General features: G+C 49.4%; 1 protein-coding gene across 1 annotated transcript in view; it reads left to right on the top strand.

Moving 5' to 3' along the window:
• Positions 1–15,000, top strand: part of LOC124016921 (voltage-dependent T-type calcium channel subunit alpha-1H-like) — a gene marked incomplete at both ends in the record, with an annotated part of 126,258 nt that overhangs the window by 76,293 nt on the left and 34,965 nt on the right. The window contains 1 exon segment of the mRNA XM_046332254.1: positions 3,950–4,182. Coding sequence (XP_046188210.1) covers positions 3,950–4,182 — 233 coding nt within the window.

Here is a 15,000-nt window from a genome sequence, read left to right as displayed (position 1 = left end):
GTCATCATTACCACTCTGTCACGTAGGACTTATCTTCCTGTGTCATCAGTGACATCATTACCGCTCTGTCACGTAGGACCTATCTTCCTGTGTCATCAGTAACATCATTACCGCTCTGTCACGTAGGACCTATCTTCCTGTACGTGTCATCATTACCACTCTGTCACGTAGGACCTATCTTCCTTTACGTGACATCAGTGACATCATTAGCACTCTGTCACGTAGGACCTATCTTCCTGTACTGATGTCATCGGTGACATCATTACCACTCTGTCACGTAGGACCTATCTTCCTGTGTCATCGGTGACATCATTACCACTCTGTCACGTAGGACCTATGTTCCTGTACGTGTCATCGGTGACATCATTAGCACTCTGTCATGTAGGACCTATCTTCCTGTACGTGTCATCGGTGACATCATTAGCACTCTGTCACGTAGGACCTATCTTCCTGTACGTGTCATCGGTGACATCATTACCACTCTGTCACGTAGGACCTATCTCCCTGTACGTGTCATCGGTGACATCATTACCACTCTGTCACGTAGGACCTATCTTCCTGTATGTGTCATCGGTGACATCATTACCACTCTGTCACGTAGGACCTATCTTCCTGTACGTGTCATCGGTGACATCATTACCACTCTGTCACGTAGGACCTATCTTCCTGTACGTGTCATCGGTGACATCATTACCGCTCTGTCACGTAGGACCTATCTCCCTGTACGTGTCATCGGTGACATCATTACCACTCTGTCACGTAGGACCTATCTTCCTGTACTGATGTCATCAGTGACATCATTAACATGTTTATCTCTCAATACCACAAGGAGGACGCAAGTGAAGTTCAGTCGAGTGCTGTGTGACAAGCTTCACGTTGATAGGCCACTGTAGAGGGGATTTACGGTACTTGATAACGTGTCTACTGTTTAGTCGAACAAGGGAACTGGTGAGTCAAACAAGGGAACTGTTTAGTATAACAGGGGAACTGTTTAGTCGAACAAGGGAACTGTTTAGTCGGACAAGGGAACTGTTTAGTATAACAGGGGAACTGTTGAGTCAAACAAGGGAACTGTTTAGTCAAACAAGGGAACTGTTTAGTCGAACAAGGGAACTGGTGAGTCAAACAAGGGAACTGTTTAGTATAACAGGGGAACTGTTTAGTCGAACAAGGGAACTGTTGAGTCAAACAAGGGAACTGTTTAGTATAACAGGGGAACTGTTGAGTCAAACAAGGGAACTGTTGAGTCGAACAAGGGAACTGTTTAGTATAACAGGGGAACTGTTGAGTCAAACAAGGGAACTGTTGAGTCGAACAAGGGAATTGTTTAGTCAAACAAGGGAACTTTTTAGTCGAACAAGGGAACTGTTTAGTCGACAAGGGAACTGTTGAGTCAAACAAGTGAACTGTTGAGTCAAACAAGGGAACTGTTGAGTCGAACAAGGGAACTGTTGAGTCAAACAAGGGAACTGTTGAGTCGAACAAGGGAACTGTTGAGTCAAACAAGGAAACTGTTTAGTCAAACACGGGAACTGTTGAGTTGAACAAGGGAACTGTTGAGTCAAACAAGGGAACTGTTGAGTGGAACAAGGGAACTGTTTAGTCGACAAGGGAACTGTTGAGTCAAACAAGGGAACTGTTGAGTCAAACAAGGGAACTGTTGAGTCAAACAAGGGAACTGTTGAGTCAAACAAGGGAACTGTTTAGTGGAACAAGGGAACTGTTGAGTCGAACAAGGGAACTGTTTAGTCGGACAAGGGAACTGTTTAGTCGAACAAGGGAACTGTTTAGTCGGACAAGGGAACTGTTTAGTCGAACAAGGGAACTGTTTAGTCGAACAAGGGAACTGTTGAGTCAAACAAGGGAACTGTTGAGTCAAAGAAGGGAACTGTTTAGTCAAACAAGGGAACTTTTTAGTCGAACAAGGGAACTGTTTAGTCGACAAGGGAACTGTTGAGTCAAACAAGGGAACTGTTGAGTCAAACAAGGGAACTGTTGAGTCGAACAAGGGAACTGTTGAGTCGAACAAGGGAACTGTTGAGTCAAACAAGGGAACTGTTGAGTCGAACAAGGGAACTGTTGAGTCAAACAAGGGAACTGTTTAGTCAAACACGGGAACTGTTGAGTCGAACAAGGGAACTGTTGAGTCAAACAAGGGAACTGTTGAGTGGAACAAGGGAACTGTTTAGTCGACAAGGGAACTGTTGAGTCAAACAAGGGAACTGTTGAGTCAAACAAGGGAACTGTTGAGTCAAACAAGGGAACTGTTGAGTCGAACAAGGGAACTGTTGAGTCGAACAAGGGAACTGTTGAGTCAAACAAGGGAACTGTTGAGTCAAAGAAGGGAACTGTTTAGTCAACGAAGGGACCTGTTTAGTCGAACACGGGAACTGTTTAGTCGGACAAGGGAACTGTTGAGTCGAACACGGGAACTGTTGAGTCGAACACGGGAAATGTTGAGTTGAACAAGGGAACTGTTGAGTCAAACAAGGGAACTGTTGAGTCGAACAAGGGAACTGTTGAGTCAAACAAGGGAACTGTTTAGTCAAACACGGGAACTGTTTAGTATAACAAGGGAACTGTTGAGTCGAACAAGGGAACTGTTGAGTCAAACAAGGGAACTGTTGAGTCAAAGAAGGGAACTGTTTAGTCGAACAAGGGAACTGTTTAGTCGAACAAGGGAACTGTTGAGTCAAACAAGGGAACTGTTTAGTCCAACAAGGGATCTGTTTTAGTGGAACAAGGGAACTGTTGAGTCGAACAAGGGAACTGTTGAGTCGAACAAGGGAACTGTTGAGTCGAACAAGGGAACTGTTTAGTCAAACAAGGGAACTGTTGAGTCAAACAAGGGAACTGTTGAGTCGAACAAGGGAACTGTTGAGTCGAACAAGGGAACTGTTGAGTCGAACAAGGGAACTTTTGAGTCAAACAAGGGAACTGTTGAGTCAAACAAGGGAACTGTTGAGTCAAACAAGGGAACTGTTTAGTCAAACACGGGAACTGTTTAGTATAACAAGGGAACTGTTTAGTCAAACAAGGGAACTGTTTAGGCAAACAAGGGAACTGTTTAGGCAAACAAGGGAACTGTTTAGGCAAACAAGGGAACTGTTCAGGCAAACAAGGGAACTGTTTAGTCAAAGAAGGGAACTGTTTAGTCAAACGAGGGAACTGTTTAGGCAAACAAGGGAACTGTTTAGGCAAACACGGGAACTGTTTAGTCAAACAAGGGAACTGTTGAGTCGAACCAGGGAACTGTTTAGGCAAACAAGGGAACTGTTCAGGCAAACAAGGGAACTGTTTAGTCAAAGAAGGGAACTGTTTAGTCAAACGAGGGAACTGTTTAGGCAAACAAGGGAACTGTTTAGGCAAACACGGGAACTGTTTAGTAAAACAAGGGAACTGTTGAGTCGAACCAGGGAACTGTTTAGTCAAACAAGGGAACTGTTGAGTCAAATAAGGGAACTGTCTGTCTTATGGCTTGGGGGTAGAAGCTGTTCAGGGTCCTGTTGGTTCCAGACCGTTTACCTGTCTGTCTAATGGCTTGGGGGTAGAAGCTGTTCAGGGTCCTGTTGGTTCCAGACTTGGTGTCTTTAACCTGTCTGTCTAATGGCTTGGGGGTAGAAGCTGTTCAGGGTCCTGTTGGTTCCAGACTTGGTGTCTTTAACCTGTCTGTCTAATGGCTTTGGGGTAGAAGCTGTTCAGGGTCCTGTTGGTTCCAGACTTGGTGTCTTTAACCTGTCTGTCTAATGTCTTGGGGGTAGAAGCTGATCAGGGTCCTGTTGGTTCCAGACTTGGTGTCTTTAACCTGTCTGTCTAATGTCTTGGGCGTAGAAGCTGTTCAGGGTCCTGTTGATTCCAGACTTGGTGCCTTTAGTCTGTGTATTATAAACTTTTCTCACAGTCCTTATAATTAGAGCACACCGTGACATCTGACCTATAACCCCTACAGAGTTGAAGCTCCAGGCGATGATGTTGACTCCTAATGGCCTTCTGAATCCCCGAGCCTCCATGCCCCTCCCACCCACACAGTCACCGTGGCAACAACCGCCGCCACCATCCCCACGGCAACGCCCGCCACTCATCCTGCACACATTGGCCACGCCCACAACTTGCGACAGCCAATCACGACGGGGCAGCGCCGTCTCTACGGACACAAGCAACACCCTGGACCCCAGGTCACCGGTGAGTCATACACACACCTAACACATACACACACACACACACAAACACACATATAAACACACACACACACACACTCTAGACCAGTGGTTCTCTCCTCGAGGAGCCCCATAGACGTTTCACAATTATGTGGTAGCTCTGAACTCACCTGATTCACCTTGTCAATGGCTGAACTATCACACCTGATTCACCTTGTCAATGGATGAACTATCACACCTGATTCACCTTGTCAATGGCTTAAAACTTGTTAGGGCCATGGGTTCCACTCCATACAGCCATTGTCCAGCCAAAGAGTGGAGTCACAAAAAGCAGAAATAAGAGATAAAATTAATCACTGACCTTTGATGATCTTCATCAGATGACACTCATAGGACTTCATGTTACACAATACATGTATGTTTTGTTCGATAAAGTTCATATTTACTTCAAAAATCTCAGTTTACATTGGCGCGTTATGGTCAGTAATGTTGTGCCTCGAAAACATCCGGCGAATTTTCAGAGAACCACATCAATTTACAGAAATACTCATAATAAACATTGATAAAAGAAACAACTATTATACATGGGACATTAGATAAACTTCTCCTTAATGCAACCGCTGTGTCAGATTTCAAAAAAGCTTTACAGCGAAAGCACACCATGCAATAATCTGAGTACGGCGCTCAGACAGAAAAACAAGCCATACAGATACCCGCCATGTTGTGGAGTCAACAGAAGTCAGAAATAGCATTATAAATATTCACTTACCTTTGATGATCTTAATCAGAATGCACTCCCAGGAATCCCAGTTCCACAATTAATGTTTTGTTTTGTTCGATAAAGTCCATTATTTATGTCCAAATACCTCCTTTTTGTTTACGCGTTTAGTAAACAAATCCAAACTCACGAGGCGCGGGCAAGTCCAGGCGAAAGTTCAGACGAAAAGTCCAAAAGTGTCAAACGATGTATAGAATCAATCTTTAGGATGTTTTTAACATAAATCTTATAATATATAAGATAATAATAATGTTCCAACCAGAGAATTACTTTGTCTTTAGAAATGCAATGGAACGCAGGTCGCTCTCACGGGTGCGTGTGTGATCAGCTCATGCCACTCTGCCAGACCTCTTACTCAATCAACTCTCATTCGCCCCCACTTCACAGTAGAAGCCTCAAACAAGGTTCTAAAGACTGTTGACATCTAGTGGAAGCCTTAGGAATTGCAATATGACCCCATAGACACTATATTTGATAGGCGATGAGTTGAAAAACTACAAACCATTTCCCACAGGTTTTTGCCTGCCATATGAGCTCTGTTATACTCACAGACATTCAAACAGTTTTAGAAACGTCAGTGTTTTCAATCCACATCTACTAATAATATGAATATGTTAGCTTCTGGAGCTGAGTAGCAGGACGTTTACTCTGGGGAAACGTTGTTATCCGAACGTGAAAATGCTGCCCCCTATCCCAAACAGGTTTTAATGATTAGTTGACCAGTTGAATCAGGTGCTAGCTGTGGAATAGAATGGCTGGGGGTCCCCAGAGGAGAGGTTCGACTACCACTGTTCTATAACATGGAACGGCTGGTGGGTCCCAGAGGAGAGGTTCTACTACCACTGTTCTATAACATGAAACGGCTGGGGGTCCCAGAGGAGAGGTTCTACTACCACTGTTCTATAACATGGAACGGCTGTGGGTCCCCAGAGGAGAGGTTCTACTACCACTGTTCTATAACATGGAACGGCTGGGGGTCCCCAGAGGAGAGGTTCTACTACCACTGTTCTATAACATGGAACGGCTGGTGGGTCCCAGAGGAGAGGTTCTACTACCACTGTTCTATAACATGGAACGGCTGGGGGTCTCAGAGGTCCCAGAGGAGAGGTTCTACTACCACTGTTCTATAACATGGAACGGCTGGTGGGTCCCAGAGGTCCCAGAGGAGAGGTTCTACTACCACTGTTCTATAACATGGAACGGCTGGTGGTCCAAGAGGAAGGGTTCTACTACCACTGTTCTATAACATGGAACGGCTGGTGGGTCCCAGAGGTCCCAGAGCAGAGGTTCTACTACCACTGTTCTATAACATGGAACGGCTGGTGGGTCCCAGAGGAGAGGTTCTACTACCTCTATTCTATAACATGGAACGGCTGGGGGTCCCAGAGGTCCCAGAGGAGAGGTTCTACTACCACTGTTCTATAACATGGAACGGCTGGTGGGTCCTAGAGGAGAGGTTCTACTACCACTGTTCTATAACATGGAACGGCTGGTGGGTCCCAGAGGTCCCAGAGGAGAGGTTTGACTACCACTGTTCTATAACATGGAACGGCTGGGGGTCCCAGAGGAGAGGTTCTACTACCACTGTTCTATAACATGGAACGGCTGGTGGTCCCAGAGGTCCCAGAGGAGAGGTTCTACTACCACTGTTCTATAACATGGAACGGCTGGTGGGTCCCAGAGGTCCCAGAGGAGAGGTTCTACTACCACTGTTCTATAACATGGAACGGCTGGGGGTCCCCAGAGGAGAGGTTCTACTACCACTGTTCTATAACATGGAACGGCTGGTGGGTCCCCAGAGGAGAGGTTCTACTACCACTGTTCTATAACATGGAACGGCTGGTGGTCCCAGAGGTCCCAGAGGAGAGGTTCTACTACCACTGTTCTATAACATGGAACGGCTGGTGGGTCCCAGAGGTCCCAGAGGAGAGGTTCTACTACCTCTATTCTATAACATGAAACGGCTGGTGGGTCCCCAGAGGAGAGGTTCGACTACCACTGTTCTATAACATGGAACGGCTGGTGGGTCCCAGAGGAGAGGTTCTACTACCACTGTTCTATAACATGGAACGGCTGGGGGTCCCAGAGGTCCCAGAGGAGAGGTTCTACTACCTCTATTCTATAACATGGAACGGCTGGTGGGTCCCAGAGGAGAGGTTCTACTACCACTGTTCTATAACATGGAACGGCTGGGGGTCCCAGAGGAGAGGTTCGACTACCACTGTTCTATAACATGGAACGGCTGGTGGGTCCCAGAGGAGAGGTTCTACTACCACTGTTCTATAACATGGAACGGCTGGGGGTCCCCAGAGGAGAGGTTCTACTACCACTGTTCTATAACATGGAACGGCTGGGGGTCCCCAGAGGAGAGGTTCTACTACCACTGTTCTATAACATGGAACGGCTGGTGGGTCCCAGAGGAGAGGTTCTACTACCACTGTTCTATAACATGGAACGGCTGGGGGTGTCAGAGGTCCCAGAGGAGAGGTTCTACTACCACTGTTCTATAACATGGAACGGCTGGTGGTCCAAGAGGAAGGGTTCTACTACCACTGTTCTATAACATGGAACGGCTGGTGGGTCCCAGAGGAGAGGTTCTACTACCACTGTTCTATAACATGGAACGGCTGGGGGTCCCAGAGGAGAGGTTCTACTACCACTGTTCTATAACATGGAACGGCTGGTGGGTCCCAGAGGAGAGGTTCTACTACCACTGTTCTATAACATGGAACGGCTGGTGGGTCCCAGAGGAGAGGTTCTACTACCACTGTTCTATAACATGGAATGGCTGGGGGTCCCCAGAGGAGAGGTTCTACTACCACTGTTCTATAACATGGAACGGCTGGTGGTCCCAGAGGAGAGGTTCTACTACCACTGTTCTATAACATGGAACGGCTGGGGGTCCCAGAGGAGAGGTTCTACTACCACTGTTCTATAACATGGAACGGCTGGGGGTCCCAGAGGAGAGGTTCTACTACCACTGTTCTATAACATGGAACGGCTGGTGGGTCCCAGAGGTCCCAGAGGAGAGGTTCTACTACCACTGTTCTATAACATGGAACGGCTGGTGGTCCCAGAGGTCCCAGAGGAGAGGTTCTACTACCACTGTTCTATAACATGGAACGGCTGGTGGGTCCCAGAGGTCCCAGAGGAGAGGTTTGACTACCACTGTTCTATAACATGGAACGGCTGGGGGTCCCAGAGGAGAGGTTCTACTACCACTGTTCTATAACATGGAACGGCTGGTGGTCCCAGAGGTCCCAGAGGAGAGGTTCTACTACCACTGTTCTATAACATGGAACGGCTGGTGGGTCCCAGAGGTCCCAGAGGAGAGGTTCTACTACCACTGTTCTATAACATGGAACGGCTGGGGGTCCCCAGAGGAGAGGTTCTACTACCACTGTTCTATAACATGGAACGGCTGGTGGGTCCCCAGAGGAGAGGTTCTACTACCACTGTTCTATAACATGGAACGGCTGGTGGTCCCAGAGGTCCCAGAGGAGAGGTTCTACTACCACTGTTCTATAACATGGAACGGCTGGGGGTCCCAGAGGAGAGGTTCTACTACCACTGTTCTATAACATGGAACGGCTGGTGGTCCCAGAGGTCCCAGAGGAGAGGTTCTACTACCACTGTTCTATAACATGGAACGGCTGGTGGGTCCCAGAGGTCCCAGAGGAGAGGTTCTACTACCACTGTTCTATAACATGAAACGGCTGGTGGGTCCCAGAGGAGAGGTTCGACTACCACTGTTCTATAACATGGAACGGCTGGTGGGTCCCAGAGGTCCCAGAGGAGAGGTTCTACTACCACTGTTCTATAACATGGAACGGCTGGGGGTCCCAGAGGAGAGGTTCGACTACCACTGTTCTATAACATGGAACGGCTGGGGGTCCCAGAGGTCCCAGAGGAGAGGTTCTACTACCACTGTTCTATAACATGGAACGGCTGGTGGGTCCCAGAGGTCCCAGAGGAGAGGTTCTACTACCTCTATTCTATAACATGAAACGGCTGGTGGGTCCCCAGAGGAGAGGTTCGACTACCACTGTTCTATAACATGGAACGGCTGGTGGGTCCCAGAGGAGAGGTTCTACTACCACTGTTCTATAACATGGAACGGCTGGGGGTCCCAGAGGTCCCAGAGGAGAGGTTCTACTACCTCTATTCTATAACATGGAACGGCTGGTGGGTCCCAGAGGAGAGGTTCTACTACCACTGTTCTATAACATGGAACGGCTGGGGGTCCCAGAGGAGAGGTTCGACTACCACTGTTCTATAACATGGAACGGCTGGTGGGTCCCAGAGGAGAGGTTCTACTACCACTGTTCTATAACATGGAACGGCTGGTGGTCCCCAGAGGAGAGGTTCTACTACCACTGTTCTATAACATGGAACGGCTGGGGGTCCCCAGAGGAGAGGTTCTACTACCACTGTTCTATAACATGGAACGGCTGGTGGGTCCCAGAGGAGAGGTTCTACTACCACTGTTCTATAACATGGAACGGCTGGGGGTGTCAGAGGTCCCAGAGGAGAGGTTCTACTACCACTGTTCTATAACATGGAACGGCTGGTGGTCCAAGAGGAAGGGTTCTACTACCACTGTTCTATAACATGGAACGGCTGGTGGGTCCCAGAGGAGAGGTTCTACTACCACTGTTCTATAACATGGAACGGCTGGGGTCCCAGAGGAGAGGTTCTACTACCACTGTTCTATAACATGGAACGGCTGGTGGGTCCCAGAGGAGAGGTTCTACTACCACTGTTCTATAACATGGAACGGCTGGTGGGTCCCAGAGGAGAGGTTCTACTACCACTGTTCTATAACATGGAATGGCTGGGGGTCCCCAGAGGAGAGGTTCTACTACCACTGTTCTATAACATGGAACGGCTGGTGGTCCCAGAGGAGAGGTTCTACTACCACTGTTCTATAACATGGAACGGCTGGGGGTCCCAGAGGAGAGGTTCTACTACCACTGTTCTATAACATGGAACGGCTGGGGGTCCCAGAGGAGAGGTTCTACTACCACTGTTCTATAACATGGAACGGCTGGTGGGTCCCAGAGGTCCCAGAGGAGAGGTTCGACTACCACTGTTCTATAACATGGAACGGCTGGTGGGTCCCAGAGGAGAGGTTCTACTACCACTGTTCTATAACATGGAACGGCTGGTGGGTCCCAGAGGTCCCAGAGGAGAGGATCTACTACCACTGTTCTATAACATGGAACGGCTGGGGGTCCCAGAGGAGAGGTTCTACTACCACTGTTCTATAACATGGAACGGCTGGGGGTCCCAGAGGAGAGGTTCTACTACCACTGTTCTATAACATGGAACGGCTGGTGGGTCCCAGAGGAGAGGTTCTACTACCACTGTTCTATAACATGGAACGGCTGGGGGTCCCAGAGGAGAGGTTCTACTACCACTGTTCTATAACATGGAACGGCTGGTGGGTCCCAGAGGTCCCAGAGGAGAGGTTCTACTACCTCTATTCTATAACATGGAACGGCTGGTGGGTCCCAGAGGAGAGGTTCTACTACCACTGTTCTATAACATGGAACGGCTGGGGGTCCCAGAGGAGAGGTTCTACTACCACTGTTCTATAACATGAAACGGCTGGGGGTCCCCAGAGGAGAGGTTCTACTACCACTGTTCTATAACATGGAACGGCTGGTGGGTCCCAGAGGAGAGGTTCTACTACCACTGTTCTATAACATGGAACGGCTGGGGGTCCCAGAGGAGAGGTTCTACTACCACTGTTCTATAACATGGAACGGCTGGGGGTCCCAGAGGAGAGGTTCGACTACCACTGTTCTATAACATGGAACGGCTGGTGGTCCCAGAGGAGAGGTTCTACTACCACTGTTCTATAACATGGAACGGCTGGGGGTCCCAGAGGTCCCAGAGGAGAGGTTCTACTACCACTGTTCTATAACATGGAACGGCTGGTGGGTCCCAGAGGAGAGGTTCTACTACCACTGTTCTATAACATGGAACGGCTGGGGGTCCCAGAGGAGAGATTCTACTACCTCTATTCTATAACATGGAACAGCTGGGGGTCCCAGAGGAGAGGTTCTACTACCTCTATTCTATAAAATGGAACGGCTGGGGGTCCCAGAGGAGAGGTTCTACTACCTCTATTCTATAACATGGAACGGCTGGTGGGTCCCAGAGGAGAGGTTCTACTACCACTGTTCTATAACATGGAACGGCTGGGGGTCCCCAGAGGACAGGTTCTACTACCACTGTTCTATAACATGAAACGGCTGGGGGTCCCCAGAGGAGAGGTTCTACTACCACTGTTCTATAACATGGAACGGCTGGGGGTCCCAGAGGTCCCAGAGGAGCGGTTCTACTACCACTGTTCTATAACATGGAACGGCTGGGGGTCCCAGAGGTCCCAGAGGAGAGGTTCTACTACCACTGTTCTATAACATGGAACGGCTGGGGGTCCCAGAGGAGAGGTTCTACTACCACTGTTCTATAACATGGAACGGCTGGGGGTCCCAGAGGTCCCAGAGGAGAGGTTCTACTACCACTGTTCTATAACATGGAACGGCTGGTGGGTCCCAGAGGTCCCAGAGGAGAGGTTCTACTACCACTGTTCTATAACATGGAACGGCTGGTGGGTCCCAGAGGAGAGGTTCTACTACCACTGTTCTATAACATGGAACGGCTGGGGGTCCCAGAGGAGAGGTTCTACTACCACTGTTCTATAACATGAAACGGCTGGGGGTCCCCAGAGGAGAGGTTCTACTACCACTGTTCTATAACATGGAACGGCTGGTGGGTCCCAGAGGAGAGGTTCTACTACCTCTATTCTATAACATGGAACGGCTGGGGGTCCCAGAGGAGAGGTTCGACTACCACTGTTCTATAACATGGAACGGCTGGGGGTCCCAGAGGAGAGGTTCTACTACCACTGTTCTATAACATGGAACGGCTGGTGGGTCCCAGAGGAGAGGTTCTACTACCACTGTTCTATAACATGGAACGGCTGGGGGTCCCAGAGGAGAGGTTCTACTACCACTGTTCTATAACATGGAACGGCTGGGGGTCCCAGAGGTCCCAGAGGAGAGGTTCTACTACCTCTATTCTATAACATGGAACGGCTGGGGGTCCCAGAGGAGAGGTTCTACTACCACTGTTCTATAACATGGAACGGCTGGGGGTCCCAGAGGAGAGGTTCTACTACCACTGTTCTATAACATGGAATGGCTGGGGGTCCCAGAGGAGAGGTTCTACTACCACTGTTCTATAACATGGAACGGCTGGGGGTCCCAGAGGAGAGGTTCTACTAACTCTATTCTATAACATGGGACGGCTGGGGGTCCCAGAGGTCCCAGAGGAGAGGTTCTACTACCACTGTTCTATAACATGGAACGGCTGGTGGGTCCCCAGAGGAGAGGTTCTACTACCACTGTTCTATAACATGAAACGGCTGGTGGTCCCAGAGGAGAGGTTCTACTACCACTGTTCTATAACATGGAACGGCTGGTGGGTCCCAGAGGTCCCAGAGGAGAGGTTCTACTACCACTGTTCTATAACATGGAACGGCTGGGGGTCCCAGAGGTCCCAGAGGAGAGGTTCTACTACCACTGTTCTATAACATGGAACGGCTGGGGGTCCCAGAGGTCCCAGAGGAAGGGTTCTACTACCACTGTTCTATAACATAGAACGGCTGGGGGTCCCAGAGGAGAGGTTCTACTACCACTGTTCTATAACATGGAACGGCTGGTGGGTCCCAGAGGTCCCAGAGGAGAGGTTCTACTACCACTGTTCTATAACATGGAACGGCTGGTGGGTCCCAGAGGTACCAGAGGAGAGGTTCGACTACCACTGTTCTATAACATGGAACGGCTGGTGGGTCCCAGAGGTCCCAGAGGAGAGGTTCTACTACCACTGTTCTATAACATGGAACGGCTGGTGGGTCCCAGAGGAGAGGTTCTACTACCACTGTTCTATAACATGGAACGGCTGGGGGTCCCAGAGGAGAGGTTCTACTACCACTGTTCTATAACATGAAACGGCTGTGGGTCCCCAGAGGAGAGGTTCTACTACCACTGTTCTATAACATGGAACGGCTGGTGGGTCCCAGAGGAGAGGTTCTACTACCTCTATTCTATAACATGGAACGGCTGGGGGTCCCAGAGGAGAGGTTCGACTACCACTGTTCTATAACATGGAACGGCTGGGGGTCCCAGAGGAGAGGTTCTACTACCACTGTTCTATAACATGGAACGGCTGGGGGTCCCAGAGGAGAGGTTCTACTACCACTGTTCTATAACATGGAACGGCTGGGGGTCCCAGAGGAGAGGTTCTACTAACTCTATTCTATAACATGGAACGGCTGGGGGTCCCAGAGGTCCCAGAGGAGAGGTTCTACTACCACTGTTCTATAACATGGAACGGCTGGTGGGTCCCCAGAGGAGAGGTTCTACTACCACTGTTCTATAACATGAAACGGCTGGGGGTCCCAGAGGAGAGGTTCTACTACCACTGTTCTATAACATGGAACGGCTGGTGGGTCCCAGAGGTCCCAGAGGAGAGGTTCTACTACCACTGTTCTATAACATGGAACGGCTGGGGGTCCCAGAGGTCCCAGAGGAGAGGTTCTACTACCACTGTTCTATAACATGGAACGGCTGGGGTCCCAGAGGTCCCAGAGGAAGGGTTCTACTACCACTGTTCTATAACATAGAACGGCTGGGGTCCCAGAGGAGAGGTTCTACTACCACTGTTCTATAACATGGAACGGCTGGTGGGTCCCAGAGGTCCCAGAGGAGAGGTTCTACTACCACTGTTCTATAACATGGAACGGCTGGTGGGTCCCAGAGGTCCCAGAGGAGAGGTTCTACTACCACTGTTCTATAACATGAAACGGCTGGTGGGTCCCAGAGGAGAGGTTCTACTACCACTGTTCTATAACATGGAACGGCTGGTGGGTCCCAGAGGAGAGGTTCTACTACCTCTATTCTATAACATGGAACGGCTGGTGGGTCCCAGAGGAGAGGTTCTACTACCACTGTTCTATAACATGGAACGGCTGGTGGGTCCCAGAGGAGAGGTTCTACTACCACTGTTCTATAACATGGAACGGCTGGGGGTCCCCAGAGGTCCCAGAGGAGAGGTTCTACTACCACTGTTCTATAACATGGAACGGCTGGTGGGTCCCAGAGGAGAGGTTCTACTACCACTGTTCTATAACATGGAACGGCTGGGGGTCCCAGAGGAGAGGTTCTACTACCACTGTTCTATAACATGGAATGGCTGGTGGGTCCCAGAGGTCCCAGAGGAGAGGTTCTACTACCACTGTTCTATAACATGGAACGGCTGGGGGTCCCAGAGGTCCCAGAGGAGAGGTTCTACTACCACTGTTCTATAACATGGAACGGCTGGGGGTCCCAGAGGTCCCAGAGGAAGGGTTCTACTACCACTGTTCTATAACATAGAACGGCTGGGGGTCCCAGAGGAGAGGTTCTACTACCACTGTTCTATAACATGGAACGGCTGGTGGGTCCCAGAGGTCCCAGAGGAGAGGTTCTACTACCACTGTTCTATAACATGGAACGGCTGGTGGGTCCCAGAGGTCCCAGAGGAGAGGTTCTACTACCACTGTTCTATAACATGAAACGGCTGGTGGGTCCCAGAGGAGAGGTTCTACTACCACTGTTCTATAACATGGAACGGCTGGTGGGTCCCAGAGGAGAGGTTCTACTACCTCTATTCTATAACATGGAATGGCTGGTGGGTCCCAGAGGAGAGGTTCGACTACCACTGTTCTATAACATGGAACGGCTGGGGGTCCCAGAGGTCCCAGAGGAGAGGTTCTACTACCACTGTTCTATAACATGGAATGGCTGGTGGGTCCCAGAGGAGAGGTTCTACTACCACTGTTCTATAACATGGAACGGCTGGGGGTCCCAGAGGAGAGGTTCTACTACCACTGTTCTATAACATGGAACGGCTGGTGGGTCCCAGAGGAGAGGTTCTACTACCTCTATTCTATAACATGGAACGGCTGGTGGGTCCCAGAGGAGAGGTTCTACTACCACTGTTCTATAACATGGA

The sequence above is a fragment of the Oncorhynchus gorbuscha genome, unplaced genomic scaffold (assembly GCF_021184085.1).
Source record: "Oncorhynchus gorbuscha isolate QuinsamMale2020 ecotype Even-year unplaced genomic scaffold, OgorEven_v1.0 Un_scaffold_1190, whole genome shotgun sequence".
In the NCBI taxonomy this organism is placed as follows: domain Eukaryota; kingdom Metazoa; phylum Chordata; class Actinopteri; order Salmoniformes; family Salmonidae; genus Oncorhynchus; species Oncorhynchus gorbuscha.
This window is presented reverse-complemented; position numbering and strand designations above follow the sequence as displayed.